Raw genomic sequence first — 24,264 nt, forward strand, 5'->3', positions numbered from 1 at the left:
TTGATGAAGTTTTATTTTAGTTTGTTAGTCCAGAACATGCATTGTGTTCTGAGTGCTTAACCCTCAGTGCTGAGCACTACCAGGGCCATATAATCTTCCAATAGTAATTAGTTCCCTCCCTTTTGGTTGGCTTTTCTTTTGGCATAGAGTTAAAGTGACATGATTCCAGAGATCCTTCGGGAGGTCCGTTAGAAATCACCCTGTGGATCCATTTTAGATGGAAGGGTAAAAGAAAGGGGCTTTTAGGAATAAATGAATACACAAGCAACTAAACACCCAAACAACATGGAACCAATAATAGAAAATTTATGAATAGATATAGTAGGCACAAAGTATATCATGGAGTTTACAAAGGGTAGAAATGCTTCTTATAAATGTTATGTCTACTGGTTTAGCATGGTGTTGAAGAACTATCAGCATGTCCTGTCTTTGGTGTTTGCTGTGAAGGAAGTCAATGAAAACCCCAAGGTCTTGTCCAACCACACTTTGGGGTTCCACATCTATGAAAGCTACTTCACTGCAAGAATGACTTATCAGAATACCCTGAACCTTGTCTTTACTGAGACGAAGACGGGCCTCAACTACAAATGTGACATCTGGAATAATCTGATAGCTGTTATTGGGGGCCAGGATTTTGAAATCTCTCTCCACATGGCCACCGTCTTAGGCATCTACAAGATTCCACAGGTAAGATTGGAATGAATTAAAGGGATAAAGTTCTAAGGACCATTAGCATGAACAAAGAAAAATTGGGAGTTTGAGGAAACATTTCCTAGTGACTCCTTCTATTTTTCTTCTTGTATGAAAGAAGCCTTTTTATTCAGACTAATAACTGCATTTTAGATAGTTTAGGGGGGGAAACATAATGTGGCAAAGTAGATAAAGTTTAACTTGGAAGGAGGATGTGGCACTAGTTCAGATTTTGAAAGATTTTGTCAGCAAGGAACTTTGGAAAGGCACCACTACTAATTGTTAGTTCCTGTAAATCCAAAAGTTCAGATTTCAGGGTCAGCAAATTCCAAGCCACTTTGAACACATATTTGGGTTTCAATTTCCACCTCAGTGACTGAGACTAAATTCTTAGATACATCCTTTACTCAAAAGGTTCATTGCCTCATATTTCAGGAAGATTGGAGATTACCTGCCCATTTCTAGGCATTTGAAACCCTCATTTGTTTTGTTGGCACAGACAGCCATGTATTGACTAGTGAATAAGATTTTTTTTCTCCTTTCTCATGAGCTACAAGCAGTGGATGAACAGTTCTTTTTTTTAAAATGAGATGGAGTGTGAGTGTGTAGGTCTTGGAAACTTTACTCTGTAAGTCTTGTCCTTATGGCATGTGCTATTTTTCTTACAGTATTTTTTCTCTCTGCTCAGCTAACTTTCCATATCAGAGAATGGCCCAGAGAAGATGGGGCTCAAGCTTTGGAGTGATGAAGGGTTTGGCCCATGGGGTAGAAGAGGTTGCCTGATTTATTTATTTTACTGGACTGGAGCTAACAGCTTCTGTGTGTGGACAGAATTTATATTATGGGATAGGGATAGTTGCATTGGAGTATACACAAAACTACAAAGACAGAACAGACCCTGAATCTCACATTGCTTGATCCTTCCTCATCACTGATCTATTGAAACTTGTCACCAGAGTTGGTGTGTGCCTCTTCGTTCTTGGGTGGGGGCAAAGCTTTGACAACAGACTGTATTAATAGATGATAAATGAGATACTGGATGTGTTGGAAAGTGCCGCCAAGTCACAGCTGACTTCTAGTGACCCCTAGTTGGATTTTCAAGGCAAGAGATGTTCAGCAGTGGTTTGCCATTGCCTACCTCTATATCACAGCCCTGGTACTCCTTGGCGGTCTCCCATCTGAACACTTGCCAGGGCTGACCCTGCTTAGCTTCTGAGATCTGATGAGATCGAGCTACCCTGGGATACTGGATACTCTGGTATAAATCATCTAAATAAAATGATGTTTTCAGGGTACGCAGGATGATCACCCCCCCAAATGAACACAAGTGGCATCTAACTGATTAAAAAAATCTTTTATATAGATCACATATTGCTTATTCCCTCCGTCAGTGAGTGATAGAACTCAGAGGCCTTCTTTGTACCAGATGGCTCCCAATGAAGCCTTTCAATACACAGGGATTGTCCAGCTTCTGCTGCATTTCCAATGGAGATGGGTTGGAATCATTGTAGTGAGTGACGATAAGGGAGAAGGGTTCGTGCAGACCATGACACAAAAGTTCTCCGAGAATGGAATTTGCCCTGCCTTCATTGAAAGAATACCAAACCACGGGGTATTTTTTGACGTGTTCAACCTTTTCAATTATATGGAGGATACAGCTGATTTCCTATCCAAGACAGACGTCAATGTACTTCTTGTAAATGCAGAGACACACACCATGACGTCTCTCCAGTGGATTCTAATGCTGGTTGACATAAAAGGCATGACACCTATATGCAAGGTTTGGGTTATGACAGCTCACTGGGATTTCTCGTCAGAACTACTGCACAAATACTTGGATATGAATGTCTTCCACGGTTCCCTATCCATTGCAGCTCACTCCAATAATGTGCAGGGATTCCAAAATTTCCTGCAGTCGGTGAATCCTTACAGTGATGAAGATGGATTTATCAGAATGTTTTGGGAGCAGGCATTCAACTGTTCGTTATTTCCAGACGTCAATGAGAGTGAAGAGAGAAGGGAAAGCTGCACTGGTGAAGAGATGCTGGAGAGCCTTCCTGGGCCTTTTTTTGAAATGAGCATGACGAGTCAAAGCTACAGCGTCTACAACGCTGTCTATGCTGTGGTGCATGCTTTGCAGGCCATGTATTCATCTAGAACCAAACGCAGGACAATGATTGGTTGGAACAATATCCAGTCTGGGAGGCCACCAAATTTACAGGTAAAATTTCCATGACATGGAAAGCGGATTGATTTTTAATGAAATGACTAAACTGAGATGTGTGGTTTAGAGCCTGCCCCAGCACCACCATAGCCATTAAAAATTTGGGAGGGGGGTTGTTTCCTTCGGTTTCTGCTACTTGAAAAGTATGGTTTAATCTTATACTCATCAAATTATTGGCCCCGTCACACGGGCCGGATATCGAGGGGGGGAGGCGTGGCTGTTTGCCCCGGAGCGAACTACCACACGGCCACGGGATCACACGTCCCGCCGACGTCTGGTGGTGGTGGTAGCCCAGGGAGGTGCCGATCAGACGGCATGGCAAAGAAGTGGCGCTGCCATGGCAAATGGGGGGGGGTTAATCCAAGTATGTGCTTGCGCCGTTGGGTGCTTGTGCGCATCCTGTGGAGACTTTTTTAAAAAAACCTTTCTTTGCGACGGGACATGGGCTGGCGCCAGATGCCACGGGATTCCACCGGAAATGCGATCAGGCACCCGCCCTTGCCCCGTGGTTTCCAGAAACTAGTACCTCCGAGGTACTAGTTTTTTGCCTCGCGTCTTCGGCGGGAAGCCTCGGTTGAGCCACGGGAGCGCTACACTTCCCAGATGTGCCGGTGATATCGTGACCGGATACTCCGCCTATCTTCCGTCTCTCTAGCGTGGCTAATGTTCCGTGTGACCACAGCGAGGAAAGAGCAATGTTTAATCTACTTACTGACCATTTGAAATTCAAATGGGTCCACAGGAGATAAACAGCTGAACCCTCCATCAATAAATCAGCTGCCTGATTATGACTGGTCAGGATGCAAGCAGAACTGGCAGGTGATTGAGCTTATCTAAATGCTGGATTCGTTCTTCCTAAACCATAACCACCATCTACCATGTGGAGCACAGAACAGACATTGTACTCATGCATGTGTACCTAGAGCACTAGGCTTTAAGAAGTGACAAATTAGATGGAAATATACTTTTCGATATTTAAAAATTATGTGTTAATATTTTATTTTATTTTTACATTGTTCCTTTTGGATGCCAAGTAAATTAAGGTGTAAGTTCATTCTAGATCTCAGGTTTATCCACACTGAATGTGGAGGAAGGATGCTAAAGCCATAGTTTCCCTTGATTACCAAAGACCTTCAGATCGACACTGGTGAGGCTGGCAACATCCGATACCCACCTTCACCTGTTCTTATGGGAGGAAGATCTGTAATGATGGACAAGCCATTTTGCATACAACTTGTTTACTATGACCGGGGCCAGGACCGTCTTTCACCAGCTTTGACTGGTTAGTCAGCTGCCTCTTTTCCTGGGGAGAAAAGATCCGGCCACTGTGGTGCATGCCCTAATTAAATCTGGATTAGATTACTGCAATGCAATCTACATGGGGTTGCCCTTGTGTAATATTTAACAACTTCAGTTGGTACTGAATGCTTCATCCAAGATGTTGACTGGAGTAGATCATAGGGAACATATCACTTTAGACTTGTTCCATCTACACTGGCTCCCAGTTTGTTTCTGGGCACAATTCAAGGTACTGGTCTTGACCTCCAAAGCCCTATATAGGCTGCGGTCACACGGAAAAGAAGCCACACAAGTGAGACGGAAAACAGGCGGAGTTTCCAGGCGCAATCTCACAAGCACATCTGGGAAGCGTAGCACTCCCGTGGCTCAACCGAGGCTTCCAGCCGAAACTGCGTGGCAAAAAACTAGTACCTTGGAGGTACTAGTTTCCGGAAACTGCGGGGCAAGGGCGGGCGTCTGATCGCGTTTCCGGTGGCATCCGGCGCCCGCCCATGTCCCCTTGCAAATAAGGTGTGGTTTTTTTTGTCCAAGTCTCTGTGGATGCGCACACGCACCCAACGGAGCATGCACATTTGTCATGTACACACAAAAATAAAACAGTTTGCCGCGGCGCACGCTTCTTCGTTGCGCACCGGCTTGTCCTGTGATCGGCACCTCTCCCTTGCCATGGAACCTCCACGGTACCTCCACAGGACCTCCACGCTTCTCCCCCACAGTTTCCTGCCCGTGTGACCGGGGCCAAAGTTTGCAACCACCACATCTGAAGGACTGCCTACTCACTTATGAACCTGCCTGACCACCATGATCACCTCCAGAGGCCCTGCTTTGGGTGCCCTGCCTTCTGAGAGTAGGTGAGACAGTACTGAGATTTAGACTCAGATTTGGTGCCATGACCCAGGAGAGGCCTTCTCGGTCATAGGACCAAATCTCTGGAACTCTCTCCCCAGGGAGATTTGTCTGTCCCTTGCTGTTGCAATCTTCCACTAGCAGGAGAAACCTTTTCTTTTGGCATTCCCTCAATGATTCCTTCTTCCTAACCACTGTTTAAATTGCTGCTTATATATTTTGTATGCATTTTAGCTGTTTTTACATGTTTAATAATGTGTATTCTGGGGTTGGTTTTAATGGTTTTAAGATGTGATTTTATCACAGAATCATAGAATGTTAGCGTTGGAAAGGACCTTGCAGGTAATTTAGTCCAGCCCCCTGCACTCTGCAGGAGCATAGCCGAAAGATAGCCCTACAACATACCCGAAAGATGGTCGTCCAGCCTTCGCTTGAAAACGTCCAGTGAAGGAGTATCCACCACCTCCCAAGGCAGTCTGTTCCACTGCTCAACCACATAGCGGTCATTTTAAGGACAGAAAGGAGATAGAAATGTTGTAAACAAATAAATAAAAGGACTGATTCTGGCAGGGCTTTTGTTGTTGTTGGGAAAAGAGGTGCCGGTATTCTCAAGAGGGAAATGAAGTTTTCAATCTGTATACTGAAAACTCATGAACTTTTAATCATTTAAAAAAAGAATTTTGTCAAAGAGGTTCCAGAACTCCATTCTGGTGCGTTCCTCCAGAAAAAGAGGCCCTGGATCCTGGCATTCAACAACTCCCAGTATCTTCATTTATAGTATGGCTGCTTTCAAAGGGAAGAAAACCTTATCTAAATTGCTTTCTAGGAATTGCATGACTATACCTCATATGAAGAACCAGAAACCATGTACATCTGTGCCTTCAATAACTTTTGTGTAATCTGACATTGACTCTTCTAATGCAGCTTCACCCTTTTCTGAGGAAGATCTCATTTAACAACAGTGCTGGGGACAAAGTAACCTTTGATGACCATGGAGAATTAGTAGGTGGATTTGATATTATAAACTGGGTTACTTTCCCAAACAAATCCTTCTTAAGAGTGAAAGTAGGGGAAATGGATCCACAAGCTCCACAGAGCAGAGAGTTCTCCATTAATGAGATGGATATCGGGTGGCCCAGTAGATTTGACCAGGTATGGAAATCAATTATACATTGATAATCCTTTACAGCCCACAGGCTGAATTTGATTTTGGGATATTGAGTTGCTCTGCACATACACAACCTATTTAGTCTGGTTATCTTGTTCAAAATATTGCAGCTAACAGCCTAACTTCCATGACATCGTATTATTACACAACCAAAGTCTGGGGGCTGAAGGAAGTCAATGTTGAGGGAGTTTCCAGAGACACTGTGTGGATGATATTCAAAATAATCCCAAATAAATGTGGTCTTGAATCACACCTTAACCACATAACAGACAATTGCCCATAAGAACAGATAATGAAGACAGCATACAGTTTCTGGAGAATTTCAGATTGTACGTTTGTCTCTTTTTAAACCTAGCCCATCTGGATACAAATATATGCTTTAAAGAACAAGTCTTGTATTGTAATTCTGAAATCTCAGGGACTAGATGGAGACTGCATGTCTACTTCTGTGGAATTCCAGTGGTCATGGTGCAAGATTTCCATGTCCTACAACTTTCTGTTGTACATGATCAGCAGAAACATACTTAGAAAATGAGAGGAAGAAATATGCCTGATCACACAAGTCGGTGAATTTTGCACTGTGGGGGTATAGGATTTATATTACTTCATGGCATAATTTTGGGGATAATATAGTGTGGAACAAAACGGGGGGGGGACCCAAGGTATGGTCACAATCTTTGTGTAGCTAGGATGCCACCTGACCACCCACTTACACACCACACACTTACACACACACCAAAAAAAGGTTGGATCTGATTTTGTGTCTCTGACTATAACTTCATATCTGAAAATTAGACAGGAACCTAAAAATTAGATAGGATTCTAAAAAAATCAGTATACGAATATTTTCATAGGATGAGTAAGAGTAAAAATAAAGGTTTCCCTTGCTCAAAAGCCAGTCAAATCAAACTCTAGGGAGTGGTGCTCATCTCCGTTTCCAAGTCAAAGAGCCAGCACTGTCTGAAGACTTCTCCATGGTCACGTGGCTGACATGACTAAATGCTGAGGTACGCAGAACGCTGTTACCTTCCCACCAAAGCAGTGCCTATTTATCTACTTGCAATGTCTTGCTTTCGAACTGCTAGATTGGCAGGAGCTGGGACCAGAGACAGAAGCTCACTCCGTCACACGGCACTCGGGTCTCAAACTGCCGAGCTACCGACCTTCTGGTCTGCGACTCAGCATCTTAACCTCTGAGCCCCCATGGCTCCTTTTCATAGGATTAACTCATGTCAAAATATATGTAACAATATGAGCCATTGCCCCTGCTGGAGTTTATGAGGGAAAGGGGAGCTTTGGAGTAGATGAGGAAGGATTTTAAAAAAGCGATTTTCCATGGAAAGGGAAAGATAGATTCTAAGGAGTGAGGGAGAATAAGGATATTTCTTCCTTACAGAGCTCAAAGTAGCTAACAAAAACAGATAAAATACATTAAAAATATAAAACCAAAATGTAAAATCACTATTCAGGATTGCTCCTAAACTCCACCAAATGAAGTCCTAAATAAAACTGTTTTCAAGTGCCTCCTAAAGATAAAAAGTGAAGGGGCCAGGAATCCCTCCCTGGGGAGATTGTTCCATAATTGTGGGGCTCCCACTGAAAAGGCCCTCTCTTGTATACCAATCAAATGAGCTTCTTTGGTTGATGGGACAGTCAGGAGGGCCTCTCCCGGTGATCTTAGTTCCAGGCAGGAACAAATGGGAGAAGATGTTCCTTCAAATAACCCAATCCCAAGCCATGTAGGGCTTTACAGTTCAAAAAGAATCCCTTAAATAGGGCTCAGGGGTGGATTGGTAGCCAGGGTAATTGCTGCAGGGTTACATGATCCCCAATCCCTGGCCTCAACCAGCAATCTAGCCTCTGCATCCTGCACTTGCTGTAGCTTCTGAATACTCTTCAAGGGTAGCCCCAAGTAGATCACATTGCAGTAGTCCAGTATGGATGGAACATAGCCTGTGAGGAGCCTAAAGAGAACTATAGCCTCTTGACATCTACAGCAACACCAAGAGACCCAATCATAGTAGCAGCATGAATAGCCAATCAGCCTACAGGAAAGTCTGTGAGAGACTTAAAAGGCTGGGGGGTGGGGAAAGATACAACCCCCTTTGTTTCCGGCTGTTTTTTAGTCCACCACCTGGTCTCCCCAGGGGCTTCAGAGGGAGGACAAGAGATTAATGTGATGTTCCACTGTCGACCTATGTAAGGCAGAGTTACAAACCACAAGTGAAAACCTGACAACATGATATATTGGAGTTTACTTTCATAAAAGCTACACTGAGATAATAGTTTGGATTTAGTGCTACTCTCTTTAAAGCTACCTGTTTCAATCCCAGTAGGGAAAACTGCATAGAATTTTTGTTGTTGTTGTTGTTGCTAGTTTGTTTGCAGTAGCTCTGTTGTTTTCCTTGAACCTCGATTCCCATACCCAGTTTGCTTCTGATTCTCATTTTCTAAGGATAATCCAACATATAGGTGAAGAATTTTGGGGTTTATTCATCTTTAATATGATGGAAAGTTATGGAATTGGTGAAAACATCTAGTCAGTTTCCTGTGTCTCAGTCTCTGGAGAAATGAATGACAAATGTGGAGATTCTTGCTCCTATTTAGTAATCACATTACTTGCCCCAGCTAGGGTGGCCAGCAGGCCTGAAGAAAAATATCCTGTCCCTTTAACACAGGCTTAATGGGTGGAGGTAAATAACATCACCTGGTAAACAATATCCCATTAAGCTTCTGTTAAAGGGGCAGGACATTTTTGCTGCAGGATGTTGGCAACCCAGCCCTGGAGAGAAAGCCCTCTCATTGTCCTTCAGTGCCAGAATCTCAGCCCAATACTCCATTGAGTAAAAGGTAAGAATAAAAGTCAGGAATATGGAATAAACTTTTAATCTCCCTTTTGTGGATAGGTTGTGCCCCAAGCTCTGTGCAATGACAAATGTCATCCAGGATCCAGCAAGAAGAAGAAGGAGGAAAAGCCTTTTTGCTGCTATGATTGTGATCCATGTCCAAAGGGGAAGATTTCAACCCAGAACGGTAGGGAATACCATGGGACAAAGCATATTAAGACAATTAGTTGTTGTAATCTTAGCTGTAGTGCTATTGTAAGATGTAGAGCATTTTGTGTTAGAATTTCAAAAGCCAATCCATATGCAAAAGAACCTCCTCAGGAAAGCCATTAGCATGTCACAGCTTGGGGAACTCCTCAATGACTCAGCCCTACCCCCACCTTCCTGAGTAGATATAAATTACCTGCCTACCATTTTTCTTCCCACTTTGACAGAGAGTACTCCATCTCTCTGTGTTATACCTCTGAGGATGCCAGTTACAGTGGCTGGTGAAACGTCAGTTCCTACAATGTCAAGACCATGGCCAAAACCCCCGAAAAATCTACAACAACTAATGAACTCCGGCCATGAAAGCCTTCTATAACATATTAAGTGAACGTAATTCTAAGGTTTATGAACAGAGATAAAGCAATCACATATCAAATCAATCCTCTAAAACAGTGGATATTAATGCCTTTGTTTTTGCCAGGGCTCTGATATGATATCATGTTCGGGGCAGCCTTGATTGCCTTAGCGATAGTTCATTCTGTCCCAGGGCAGTCTGTCCCTGCCGATTGACAGTCTATCCATCCCTCCTGGTTTCTGTCACTACCCCAGTGACATCTCACAAGCAAGGCATCTTTTTTTGGGTCGCCTTACTGTTGTGGTTGCCAACCTCCAGGTGGAGCCTAGAGACTTCTCAGAATTACAGCTGATTGCCAAACTGCAAAGATAAGTTCCATTTGAGAAAATGGCTATTTTGTAGGGTGAACATTATGGCAGTATATTCTGCTGAGGTCCCCCCCACCCCCACCCCTGCCCTTTCACGGCTCCATTCCCAGATTTTCAGGAACTTCACAGCCTGGAGTCAGCAAAACATAGTTTTGGATTTGGGATTGAGTGGCAGCATTTTGTGGTGGATTAGGTACTTTCTGGAGAGCAGATCTCAGAAGACAATGTCGGGAAACTGTTTCTTCCCGCAATGTTCTTAGTGTGCTATAGGCTTACCAAATTCCGGTGGGGGAATTGTATTTCCTGGCAGGAGCCTCGCCGTGGGGACAGCTGCACGCACTGCACCCGCTGTCACCAGGATGTGACGTTCCGCGTCGCTCTGGCAATGGGACTCCAAACAGCCCCGTTGCCAGAGCGACGCAGAGTGTCACATCCTGGCGACGGTGGGTGCAGCGCGTGCAGCCGTACCCGCGGCGAAGCTCCTGCCAGGAAATACAATTCCCCCGCCGGAATTTGGTAAGCCTAGTGTGCTAGTTGTTGCACAGCTGTATTTTTGGGCATATCCTTAATATCTAGATGGTTTTAACAGAATAACTCGCTATGATATTAATTCTACTCAGTTTAAATGGGAACACTGAAACCCTAGAAGGCAAGGACGAGCTAGCTGCCTCATGCATCACAGTCCATTGGAGAGGAAGGAGAGGAAGATTATTTAAAGAAATCTTATCCTTCCATGTCAGTACAGCTGCTAGAGGAGAAAGATAGTGGGTGTGCTTAGAGGGGGCCTATGCAAGTGAGAAGTGTATTTGTTTCTTTAGTCATTATTAGGTGGCTTTTCTCCACAGATGGGCCCAAAATGGCTTACAAAAAAGTACTAAATTGCAAAAATAGATAAACAACCCCCCCAAAAAAAATTCTAGGCTGGTTCTGATGAGCTAGCTCCACCCAATGGAAATACTTGGAGGAAGAGGGGGAGAAAGTCAGATCCATGGAATACAGCTGCTGCAGTCCTATTTTCAACAATCAAGCACAGTCTTCCCCATTTCCCCTTCTGCCAGCTTGAGGGATATTGGTGTCAATGGCCAATAAGGAAAAGAAAAGGAGTGCAATCTGTCTATAATTATTTTAATATGAATGAATGGAAATATATGTACATATGAAACCACACTACAGCAATCTGGCATAATCAATACGGATAGGTTTGTCTCTCTTCTGTATCACATAGGTATGAAAGACTGAAATACTATATTTATTTTTAAAGATGCAGATGACTGTTTCCAGTGCTCAGAAGGTCAATATCCAAGTGATGGTCAAAATGGATGCCTTCCCAAGGGCCTCAACTTCCTGTCTTACAGTGAACCTTTAGGAATTCTTTTGGCAGTTCTGTCCCTCTCTCTTTCCTTATTGACTTCTGTGGTGCTTGGAATCTTCATAAAGCACCAGAACACCCCCATTGTCAGAGCCAACAATCAGAACCTCACCTATTCTCTACTCATCTCCCTCTTGCTATGCTTTCTATCTTCTTTGCTATTCATTGGCCAGCCTGACAAAGTGACCTGCAAGCTGCGACAAACTGCTTTTGGTATCATCTTTGCAGTGGCTGTTTCTTCTTTGTTGGCAAAAACCATCACCGTGGTTTTGGTATTCATGGCCACTAAACCAGGATCCAAAATAAGGACATTGGTGGGGAAAAGACTTTCAAATGCTATCATTTTTTGCTCTTCATTGGTTCAAGCAAGTATTTGTATGGTATGGTTATATACTGATCCTCCATTCCCAGATGTTGACTCTCATTCTCTGGCTGTAGACATAATCTTGAAATGCAATGAAGGATCTTCTTATATGTTCTTTTATATTTTGGGGTACATTGGATTTCTGGCTGTTGTCTGTTTCACTGTGGCTTTCTTTGCCAGGAATCTGCCCAACACTTTCAATGAAGCCAAGTTTATCACTTTCAGTATGTTGGTGTTCTGCAGTGTTTGGTTGTCTTTTGTTCCAACTTACCTGAGCACCAAAGGGAAATATATGGTGGCGGTGGAGATCTTCTCCATCTTGGCTTCCAGTACAGGCGTACTAGGATGTATTTTTTCCCCTAAATGTTATGTCATTGTGCTGAGGCCCGAGCTGAATGACAAAAAACTATTAATAAGGAATACAAAGAGAAGAGATATTTGAACTGTCATTTATGAACTACTCTGACAGTTTACATAGTTTATCAAGGCTTGCTTAACCCAGGCCCCTGCCACACAGCAGAAAAAGACACGGCCAAAGTGCGGCTATTCAGAGCTGCACCAAAAGAGACATGTGGCAGCGGGATCACACAGATCCCCTGAGCTGCTGCACTGTTGCTCCCCGGCACGATCAGATGTCGGGGAGAAAGCCACCGACGGGAGACCAAGGCAGCCGGCTGCGCATGTCTGCACATGCGCAGTTCGGCCAGAAGCCTCGGATGCACTGGCAGAAGGACGTGCCGGCGATCCCACGGTTGTGCTTGCCGCAGCCTTTCTGGTAAGTCCACCTCTGTAGGTGGTTTGTTTTCACTGCGGATTTTCAGCCTGAAGGGCCGGATCGGGGACGGGTGCGCGCTGCTTCCCAGATGTTGCGGTGGGATCGTGCCCATTTGCTGCACCCCTGATCTGTCCCTCTTCCAGCCCTAAACCTCCCGTGTGACTGGGGCCCCAGTAATTTTATGGTTTGATACTTATGAAGATCTTCATTAGGGGGGGGAGGGTAGTTGTCCTTTAGCTGATGTTTGGGCTACTGAATTATTGCAGTTAACAAGTCTGAAGTGATCCTCCTGCAGACCCCGACAGATGTCTTTGGTATTTGTGATGGACTCATGTCCTAACCTAGATGGCCCAGACTAGCCTGATCTCATCAGATCTTGGAAGCTAAGCAAGATCAACTCTGGTGAGCACTGGGATGAGAGAATGCCAGGGAAGTCTAGGGTTGCTGTGCAGAGGCAGGCAATGGCAAATCATCTTTGTTAGTCTCTTTCCTTGAAAACCCATAAATTGGCAGTGACTTCATAGCACTTTCCACAACCATGCTACCAAAATTTCACCTCAACTGAAATTCAAAAGATTGGGGAGGGGGTCCATTGAAAACGTTCCTTTTGAAATGAAAAATCCTAATGGAAATGCAATTAGTTTTGACTAGCCACGTTTTTAATGGAATATACTAATATGGTAGTTATGCCATCCTATGGTCTCACCAGCAAAAATAATAATAATCAGGAACAGAGATTTTTTTCCCCTGTCCAAATATCTGTAGCAGTCTAAAAATTATTTTAAAAAGACCAGCAGAGCCTTCCCAAGGGGAATATCACCCTATTTGTAATTCAGAGTTCTTTGGGTTTTCAAATAAGGTACAATTCTTTATTTTTAATGCACTAGTTTCAAAACAGAACCTACTGGTGTTCCTCTTTTTATGACCATTAATAAACTTGCTTATACTCTGGGATTTATAATGGGAACTGTAAAAATAACCTGCATCTCAATAAAGACAAGACACACAAAGAATTTGGGTTGAACTAGGCTTATCTGATCTACATCAAGAAATATAGTCCTGTTTGAATTCTTCCTATGTTCCTGTGACAAAATAGTAAAATGTCCCCTCTTCAATAAATTCTTGTCCTTCTCACCCTCTACCTGATATGAGATCAGCTGTCATTGTCGTCCCTGTACATTTTTGAGGTTGTTTGTTGTTGGTGTTGGGTTTTTTGCAGAGAAACAGATTTAAATAATTTAAAGAAATATGTCTAGTTAGACAATGGTGTTTTTAATAAAGACCAGGGGTCATTTCGTAGAAAAAGAGCTAGGGGGACTCATTAGCATAACTCATTAGCATATGCCACACCCCCTGACATCACCGGAAGTGTGTCCTCCACACAGCCGGCGACGACCTCCAGCGGGCACCAACAGGGAGCTCCAGGCCCCGCCCTCCTGCACCTCACCCGGGGGGATGGCGTCCCCCCGCGTCCCCCCCCAAATGACCCCTGATAAAGACCATGAGAAAGGTTCCTAGATGTCCTGGGGGAAGGGATGGAATGAACCTGGAGAGATGACCTCCTCATTGAGGTGTATTGGTTTGAGACCTGGGACAGCTGAGTAAAATTCACTTCCTCATGGTAAAACAAAGTGCTGCCAGGGTCTGTTTTACCACATGGACCACAAAAATTGTACTTGTGTCCCACTACCATGGTGGATCAAAGCAAAATGGTTCTTGGAAAAAAAGAGATCTGAATGGGAAAAGAATGGGGGACCTGTGTGCTTTCTGAAAGGTACACTGAAATCACCTTCATAATCATGTGAATTACGAACATCAATTCCACCAGAACTTACTGGTCTGGAACCAGTCTTGGTGCTATTTTCTTATCTTTGGAACATTTTGAACCCATGTTCTGTTTCCTTCCCTCACTAGTCATCAGCAATTGATTTGGGTGACATCAGGAAAATATGTTTACTTCAATGGTTCTGCTAGAGAGGTGCCACATGAAGATCAAAAACTCTGCACACACACACACCATAATTATCTAAATCACTGTAATTTATATATCCAGTACCTGGCCAAAGCTCTGGTAGCTTTACAGAGGACATTGCCACAGAAGTTCAATTAGCAAACATAAAAGGGGTATAAAACATGTAATGTGTTTTTCAGAGCTAAGATTACAAAGTAGACATAGGCAGGGTCCTGTTAGCTCGACCTGAACCCCCCCCCCCACACACACACATTTTATTGCATAGATCAGGCTTCTATTAGGCCTATCACCACTGGCATTCAGTCCATGTTTTGGTAAGCATTTAGATGCGAATGGTAAGGCTAATGCAGTTCCCTTTGAGAAGTGTATTGGCAGAACCAAATGCTAGACAGGGTATCTTTTTTCAAATTCAGTTGGTGCTTGTGGTGATGCTGCAAGGAGAGATCAGAGAATCTGCATCTACAAAGACGTTTCCCCATCAGGATGGTGGGATGTCTGATGTTGCTTCTGATGCTGCCACATATTGTGTGCAGAGTGGGTACTCTTAAATGCATCACTCCAAATCCCCTTTTGATTCCACATCAGTGGTACCAACCAGGTGACTTTATCATTGGTGGGATTGTTTCTCATATCAGTTATGTTTTCCCCATATTTTCCTTTAACATCCATCCTTCTCAAGAATCGATGTCTCAAGAATGGACTACAGTTCCAGTGTAAGAGAAAAAAATATATTATTTCACTGGTATTTTAGACTTTGTGACTGTATGTCACTTTGGTTCACTTGACAAAGTTGAGGTTTTTGATTAGGAATCAATGATGACTCTAGGACACAGCATTAATGTATTCCCTGACATGATATAGTAATAAGGGGAAAGTAACACATTCAATCTCGTTCTGCTGTAAAATTCAATAACATAAATACTGAAGTTGGGTGAGAAATTTTGCAGATGAAGAAACTGAGATTTGGAGAAAGTTCATGATCCTTTTCAGGATATGTTTTCTGATTCAGTGGTGATAAAGCCTGTGTTGTTTATAACTTGTAAATACACATGCTGAGACAAAATTTTTGAAAGCTAGCTATCAGTATTTTTTTTTACTTCCCATAGCATAACCCAGACTTGTGCTCCAAAAATGTACTCCAAAATGTCCATTGGGGCTTATTCTGCATATGGCAGCATTACTTAAGATTAATAATGGCTTTATTGGGTATATTTCTTTCAGGTGAATACTAACATCATATAATATAAACCGTAAATTTGTAGTTAGACATGTGATTCTTTAGAGCTAGAAAGGGCTGATGGTATTTTTGATAAAATTATTTCATACAGTGCAACATTCTCCTACAAAATGACATGTTACTCTGCTTGCAGGGTACTGACAAAGTTTTACCAGCACGTCCTGGCCTTGGTATTTGCTGTCAATAAGATCAATGAAAATGCTAAAATCTTGCCCAATATCACCCTTGGGTTCCACATTTATGATAGCTGCCATGATGCAAAGATGACCTACCGTGAAACCTTGGACTTACTCTTCAAAGGTCAAACCTTTGTCCCCAACTACAAGTGTGGGATTCAAAGAAATGTAATAGGAGTCATTGGGGGAATGAACTTTGAAATTTCATCATTCGTGGCAGATATTCTGAGTCTTTACAAGATTCCACAGGTAGGATCTTTGTGCATGGGGATTCTTGGGATTTTCCTACTCTTGCCTATCATTTCTTTAGATCTGAATGCTTGGAGCAGTCAAGGAATATCCCAAGGCATTTAATCCTTAGTAGAGGAGTTAGGATTGCTCCAAAATTAGTTAGGATTACTGTGGAGGAAATGAATGTACAAAGAAAGGTGTGCGTATGTAAAAAATGAGGGAGGATTTCTTAAAAGTAACACTGTTATGGGAAGTGGAATTTCCCCTTTTTTCTGAAATGTACTACTTAAATATAGCTATTGATTTCTCTTTTTAATTTTTTTCTCTTTCAAAAATGGATTTTTCTTTGATTACTCTTTGTACTTTTCTGCTATACCTTTGGGTGCCCTTTTAAAAAAATTTCAGCCCTTGCAGGGGGAAGGGTTGATGTTACATACCAAAGGGTATTCTATCAAGAAAATGTAAAGATAGGTGAAAACATTGCTTGCCTCTGAGCATTTACAGAGTGAAATGCTGAATTTTTGCAAAACCTACCATCCTACCCCTTGTCTCTCAGAATTACTTTTGATCAAAATGGGATTGATTTGGCACAGGGTCCACATTCCTAAAAAGAGAAGAAAGGGATTGTTTGATTTCAGGGGAAAAATTGGATAAAGGTGGATTAAGAGAATTTCTATTAATAATGCTGCTTAAAGGAAGTGTGTTCAGACAGAGGAAGAAATGAATGAAGAAGGATGGTGGGTCAAAGTGCTTTTCCAAGCAGAGACAGCACCAACTAAATGTAGAACTTTGAACAAATTCCCATTTAGAAATCTGCTTTGCCCATCTTATTGCACCTTTTGTTGGCAGAGGCCCATGCCTCTGTAGCAATTCTGGACTTCGTTGCTAGTCTCCCATCCAAGTACTAACCAGGGTCAACCCTGCTTATGTTTTGAAATCTGACAAGATCAGGCTAGTCTGAGCCAAGCTGAACAAGGCTCAGGCAGAATTTCCCAATAGTTCCTGAGAAATTGGTTCACATTCTTTGCTGATGATCTGCTTTGTTCACTCTGCCTCAGCCCCAACCAGCCTACTTGACTTTATCTTAATGCCATGATTTAGAGACATGGCACTAAGTGGTGTATCAGAAAAGAGACCAGCACAATTCCTTCTGAGCTGCCCAGTGCATTCTTCCTAATGACACAGGGGGGGGGGAAGAGAAGCATTCATGTGTTTGAAGCAACAAGAGGGGGAAGAAGGGGATTTCCAGAGGCTGCGGAGGTAATAACATTCCGGACTGAAAGGAATTGGGATGGATCCAAACATCTTTTCTGGTGGTGAAAAAGAAGAAGAAGTAGAAGGAGGAGGAGGAGGAGGAGGAGGAGGAGATTGGATTTATAGCCTGCCCTTCACTTGGAGTCTCAGAGCGGCTTACAAACTCCTCTCCCTTCCCCTCCCCACAACAGACACCCTGTGAGGTGGGTGGGGCTGAGAGAGCTCTGACAGAAACTGCCCTTTTTCAAGGACAGCTGTGCCAGAGCTTGTGACTGACCCAAGGTCACATCAGCAGGTGCAAGTGGAGGAGTGGGGAATCAAACCCGGTTCTCCCAGATTAGAGTCCGTGCACTTCACCACTACACCAAACTGGCTCTCCTTGCTAGTCTTCCATCCAAGTACTAACCAGGGTTAAAGGACATAGGGGTTCCACCTTACCCACTGGAAAGGGTCTGCTGGAGATCCAGCAACTTGCAAGAACAAAAGCCATGTGAGCTGTGGGCTGTAGTAATGAGAAGAGTTGGATGAGACTGAATGAAAAAAACTGTCTAGATTCAACCCATTGTTTCTCCCACTGCAAAAAATAAGTTTAGAATTGGTTTATAAAACTGTTTACAATATTCTAAGGAATGAACAGCAGTGAGATCAGACAGGACCCATAAAACAATATTAAAGAAACAACACAAGAAGTATTTGTTATGCGTTAAAAATATTTAGAAGCAGGGCTCTTTTTGTAGCAGGAACTTCTTTGCATATTAGGCGACACACCCCTAATGTAGCCAATCCTCCAAGAGCTTACAGTAGCCCCTGTAAGAAGAGCTCTGTAAGCTCTTGGAGGATTGGCTACAGTAGGGGTGTGTCACCTAATAAGCAAAGAAGTTCCTGCTACAAAAAGAGCTCTGTTTAGAAGTATAAGGTATAAGGAATTTTTAATAAATATCTTACCTATAGCTCATCCTATCTTTACTGCATGCCCAATTGAAATCTGGATTTGGCATTAATAAATGCTCACTGCCCACTTATAGAAATGTGTTCTAGACCTCCTTTAAAAAAAATCTGTACTGATCTTTCAGATCACATATGGTTCATTTGCTACAATGGACGATACCCAGTTCCCACCCTTTTACTGTATGGTCCCAAATGAATCTCTTCAGTACTGGGGCATTATCCAGCTACTTCTGCATTTCAGATGGATATGGGTAGGCCTCATTGCTGCGAATGATGAACATGGAGAGAATTTCCTGCAGATCCTGGAGTCTTTGTTTTCCCAAAATGGAATTTGTTCAGCCTTCATAGAAAGGACTCCAAAACATGCCTACACAGCTCATGAAGGGGAATACTTTGATAGGAGTGTGGACATCCACCCACAGTTCATGGAAAGCAAAGCCAATGCAATTATTATCCACGGAGAAGCAACATCCATTATATGGCTGGTATTTAGTAATGTGGTAGCACTCAGAACAGATCCTCAGTATAAGGAGAAGACCTTTACAGGGAAGGTGTGGATCACAACAGCACAGGTTGATTTCATAGTCAGCATCTTCCTAGGACAATGGGATGTACGCACGTTCCATGGCGCTCTATCCTTCGCCATCCATTCAAATGAGCTTTTAGCCTTCCGGGAATTTCTTCAGAACATCAACCTATTGTGGACAAAAGATGATGGCTTTTTCCAGGACTTCTGGGAGCAGGCCTTTGACTGTTTGTCACAGTTCCCTGCAACGTGTACTGAGGAGCAGAGGCTGGAGAGCCTTCCCAGTAGTTTGTTTGAAATGAGCATGACAGGACACAGCTACAGTATCTATAATGCGGTCTACAGTGTGGTGCATGCTTTGCAGGCCATGCTTTCATCCAGACCGAAACACACAGTAACCGGGAAGATCTTAAAGCTGGAACATCTTAAAGCGGAGCAGGTAATATTGCCCTATTGATAAAGATCTAGTGTCATCATTCTGATAACGGGGGGGGGGGTTATTACCAATGTTCCCTCTTAGCTGTGGATTCCTGTGAGCAAAAATTCTACTTTGTGAGCTACTGGCATTAAAGCTGTGAGTGAGCGATTTGGCTACTGCATCAGTTAGCTTGCTCTGGAGCCATCCTTCCTGAGCTAAGACAAAAATGTGTGAGCCGGAGGCTAAAAAACTGTGAGCTGGCTCACACTAACTCAGCTTAGAGGGAACACTGGTTATTACATGCAGTAGTTAATATATCCCCCATCAACTCTAGGACATTATCAACACTTCTGGTCTTCCTCATCTTCTCAGATCTATGGGACCCGGGAAAAGGTTACTTGAAGGCTTTCTTTGTACTTTTAAAAGACAGGGACACTTTTATATATGAGGAAGCTCACCCATCTGCTCACACCACAATTGTACACTTTAATCCTTTGTTTAACTGGAAGACACAGCAAGACAGCAGTTGCCATAATGCCTGGAGCTATGGGGAAGGTGGTTTATAGATATTTTCATAAATAAGTGCATACATAAATGAAGCACAGGTAAAAATGAAGGGCAGCTGGTTTCTAGAGAGGCTTCTATTTATTTATTTATTTATTTATTTTTACTTACTGTTTTTGCACCCAGAGTCATAAACAGAAATAATTTTATTTCAACATAATCTAGAGCTGATCCCAACTCAGTGAACATCAGGTGTTGAACAAGGATCTACGAATTCTAAAGAGAGTGGAGTTATTCACTGGATTTGCATGCACTGACAAAAATTATTTCTGGTGCAACAAATTTTGTTTCATGTTCTATAGCCTATGGAATAAGACAGGAGTTGTGTCTCGCTACTCCGTGGAGCCTTTTTCCAGCAGAATATTTAGTGCAGTGGAGCTGGAGGAAACAATCGAGTAGATACAGATTTTGCTACCAGTGAAGAAAACCAGGGCTTTTTTTGGGGGGGGGGGGGGGGGATGCACTGGAATGGAGTTCCAAAACCTCTATGACAAAATACACATTAAAAAAAATGTTTAAAAGTTCAAACGTTTTTGGTATACAGTCTGAAAATGTCATTTTCCTCTTGAGATTTCTGGCACCTCTTCCTCCCCCCCCCCCAAAGCCCTGAAGGAACTCAATGGATAACTTTTTAAAAAATGCACAACAACAACAATAAAACACCCTGACTTATTAGAGTCCATGGAATGTATATACACATGTGCAAGACAAGGTTATCTGGATGCAGTCATTTGAATAAAATTGACCTCATTTATAATTGCTAAGGTCTCTATGTCTGCCTGTCTGCTCATTTTTGATATGAATCTGCTATGCCAGTGTCCTACACGTTATCTAAATGAGTTTTTTCTCACATGCTAATGAACATAAAACTGCATACAGATAACCGCCATAGCTCATGAACTGGAACACATTGCGTTGAAAATCTAGTTGGTTCCTCGAGCAAAGAAGCATAAATTGATGCAACTCCACTTGTCCTCTCTCAATTTAGCTCCATTTCTTTCTTCGAAGGATTGCATTCAACAACAGTGCTGGAGAGGAAATTGTTTTCAATGAACGTGGACAACTAGTAGCTGGATTTGATATTATGAACTTGGTCACTTTCCCAAATCATTCCTATGTCAAAGTCAAAGTTGGAAAGGTGGATCATTGGAAAGAGATGATCATTCACATAGAAAGAATGGTGTGGCACGAAAACTTGACTGAGGTGGGACACTAATTTCTCAGCCTTTAAAAGGACATCTACATGGTAGTACCTGAAGTTGACAAGTAATAGATTTTGAGCAAAGATCATGAATGACCTTGAAATAATGCCTAATTAATAAAATACATTTGTATTGAATGTTGCAAAGAAAATTATCATATATATCTTATGGAGGGGGGAGGAAATTGCATGCTGATGACCAGAGGTGAAGGTCTTTTCAGGGTCGTGAACACACTGGTTTCCTCCCTTTCTTTTATGTGACATTCATTGGTTCAATGCTCCTTCAACATCTTCAGTCCTCAGTAGACCTATTTCTGGATCTCTTTTCCTTTTATGAAACCATATTTTCCTGCATTCCTTAGTTCCCTTTCCCAAGTATGAGAAGCCCTCATTTGTCGTCCACCCCCCCTTTAGGCTGTGTGGCTTCTATCACCCACACATGGTCCTGCTCATTTCTGAGAAGAGGAGGAGGAGGAGGAGGAGGAGATTGGATTAATACCCCACCCTTCACTACCCAAAGGAGTCTCAGAGCGGCTTACAAACTCCTTTCCCTTCCCCTCCCCACAACAGACACCCTGTGAGGTAGGTGGGGCTCAGAGAGCTCTGACAGAAACTGCTCTTTTTCAAGAACAGCTGTGCCAGAACTCTGGCTGGCCCAAGGTCATCCAGCAGGTGCAAGTGGAGGAGTGGGGAATCAAACCTGGTTCACCCAGATTAGAGTCCATGCATTTAACCACTACACCAAACTGACAGTGAATTTGTAGAAGTCGGGTGCCTCACCAGCGAGAGAAAGGAAATAAAGCTAACCTTTAACCACCATTAGAATGGTTTGTGATGGTATCTGGAGAAAATGTCTTTTTCCTCCCCCAAAATAATAAATTGCACTGTTGGACTGGAATAAGGTCACAATAGTGAACAAGACAATCCATAAAGATTGCAGAGAGATATTTTGTACCTAGTGGCTAACTCAGCATGTGTAGTGTTGCCCACTGATATGCATGACTCTGAGGGATTGCTAAGGATACTGAACTACATGGACCACTAATCTGGAAGTATGAAAATCTTTAAATTCCTTGAGTTTGTCTCATGCTTCACTTAAAAACATCTACTGAATGTGACCTATGTAACTTCAGAGAATTTATTCTTTTCTACTTGATCAGCCTTTTGACCATCAGAAGGCAATTTATCCTTCAAAACTGCCCGTCATCATCTCCATGCTAAAATCTTCCTTTGTCCGAGGATAGGTGCCTCCCTTCTCTCTCTGTAATGACAAATGCAAGCCAGGATACAGCAGGAAAAGAAAGGAAGGGGAGAAATTTTGCTGCTACACTTGTGCTTTGTGTTCTGAAGGGAAGATGTCAAACCAAGAGGGTAGGATATGTACTGTTCAGAAATATTAATCTAATCAAATGTCCAGAGAGTTTTGTTGGATTAATAGCGGGACGTGTGGCTTCAGTGTGTTTAAATGCCTTTAATTGAGGAGATTTGGAGGGCAAAGTTACATCCTTCTAAGCCCATTGACTTCAATGGACTTAGAAGGGCATAACTTCTTTTAGTATTGCTCTGTAAGCCTCCCTAATAATTGTGACAAGATAAAAACTGATCCCTTATTAACATTTATCTAGCTATTTTTCAGTTATTTGCTTAGTACTCTGGAGGGAAAAATGGCATCAATTTGATATTTAGTTGCTTCATTTATAGCCTGCCTATCTCACTGAGACTCCAGACTCAAATAATCAAAACAGCCTAAAAGTCAATGCAGTAGGATTACAATTACAGAAATGGAAAATAATGTGGGGAACCTGTTTGAAGCATTATCATGCCATAATGCTGAATGTGGATTACAAACATAGAATGCAATAAAAGTAAGGTGGTATTTATATTAAACTTGGCAATAGACTACAGTCTTATCAATATGTTCTTCTCAATGTGGCCCCATTTCTGGATAATTAAATCTTGAGATTGGGGTCATGGACAAACAAGACAAGTCTTTCTACAATCTTGAGAAAAGCCCCAGGTTTGCATAAAACCTAAAGGCTGGGGGGAGGGGAGGGGAGGGGTTAAACCCTCCCAAACTGATAAAAGAAACACATGTAGCTTTAAGAAACAGATGTCCTCAGGGGCACTTGCTAGGCAACCATACCAGTATCCAAACCATGGTTTCTGTCAGTAAAAGACAGGGGGAAAGAGGGGTCCCCTTCCAGAGCTGTTTGGCCTTTGAATGAAGACTCATTGGGGCCAGTCCGAGCTGCACCCACTGGGTAACTTACTACTATGATTTGCTACCAAGACTTGCATGACTTACTTAGGCCTGGCTGCTAGCCACTGTTCAAGAGCTACCACCCCACAAAAGTAAGTGTGGTGTAGTGGCTAGACTAAAGTCTGAAATCCTCACTCTGCCAGCCACACACGCAAAAGTTAACTTACCTCACGGGATTGTTGTGAGGAGAGGAGAATGATATAAGCTGCTTTGGGTCCCTGTTTTGGAGAAAGGTGGGGTATAAATGAAGTAAATAAATAATAAATATAGCTGCAGATGGGGGTAAATAAAAGGTAGAAAAAGAGAGAAGGCATCAGGGGAAAGTGTGGATATGGGGGTTGCCAGATTGAAGAGAAGCAGAAATAGTGTGGAAAAGAGGCTACAGTGGAAAAATGTGTTCCCATTAGTCCTTTTGGGTTCCCAACTGCATATCAGGGGGACAGAAGGAGGGAAGCTAAAGATGTGGAGGAACAGATAAAGGTAGACTGGATAGTTGGTAGGAAGGAGAGACAGAAGTAGAAAAAGGAGAGATGCTAAGGGGGAGATGCTGAGGGGGCTTTCAGAGAAGGAAAAGGGGAAACATGGGAAGAGAAAATGAGATGCCCCCTGGAGAATGCCCCACTGGTGGACCTCCTGATGGCACCGATATTTTTGCCACTGTGTGACAAGATGGATGGGATACATAATAATATAATGTATTTGGCATTGCAGTGCACTTTCCATATGTTATTACAATGGCTCTTAGAACAAATTTGAATGGTTGGCCGGAATCATTATCCTCTTATAATTGTGCATAAATATAAAGGGAAAGTGAGAGACTGCATTGATAATCCCATAAATGGGGGGGAAAGATTCCACAGTCATCGATGAATGTCCCCCTAAGGGATCAAAGGTGGACTATCTAGTCTTCATGTACAAACCACAAAGCTGAATGCCTGGAATTTTTGAGAAAAACCTCTCAGGCTA

At 42.7% G+C, this 24,264-nt stretch overlaps 1 protein-coding gene across 1 annotated transcript; it reads left to right on the forward strand.

Moving 5' to 3' along the window:
- Positions 1–396: 396 nt before the first annotated feature.
- Positions 397–12,178, forward strand: LOC107122966 (vomeronasal type-2 receptor 26-like). Its single transcript, XM_015426117.1, has 4 exons — positions 397–687; positions 2,054–2,911; positions 5,984–6,197; positions 11,265–12,178. The coding sequence occupies exons 1-4, from the start codon at positions 397–399 to the stop codon at positions 12,176–12,178; spliced, it is 2,277 nt and encodes a 758-aa protein (XP_015281603.1).
- Positions 12,179–24,264: the final 12,086 nt, after the last annotated feature.

Source organism: Gekko japonicus, unplaced genomic scaffold (assembly GCF_001447785.1).
Source record: "Gekko japonicus isolate JY-2015 unplaced genomic scaffold, Gekko_japonicus_V1.1 scaffold171, whole genome shotgun sequence".
Classification (NCBI taxonomy): domain Eukaryota; kingdom Metazoa; phylum Chordata; class Lepidosauria; order Squamata; family Gekkonidae; genus Gekko; species Gekko japonicus.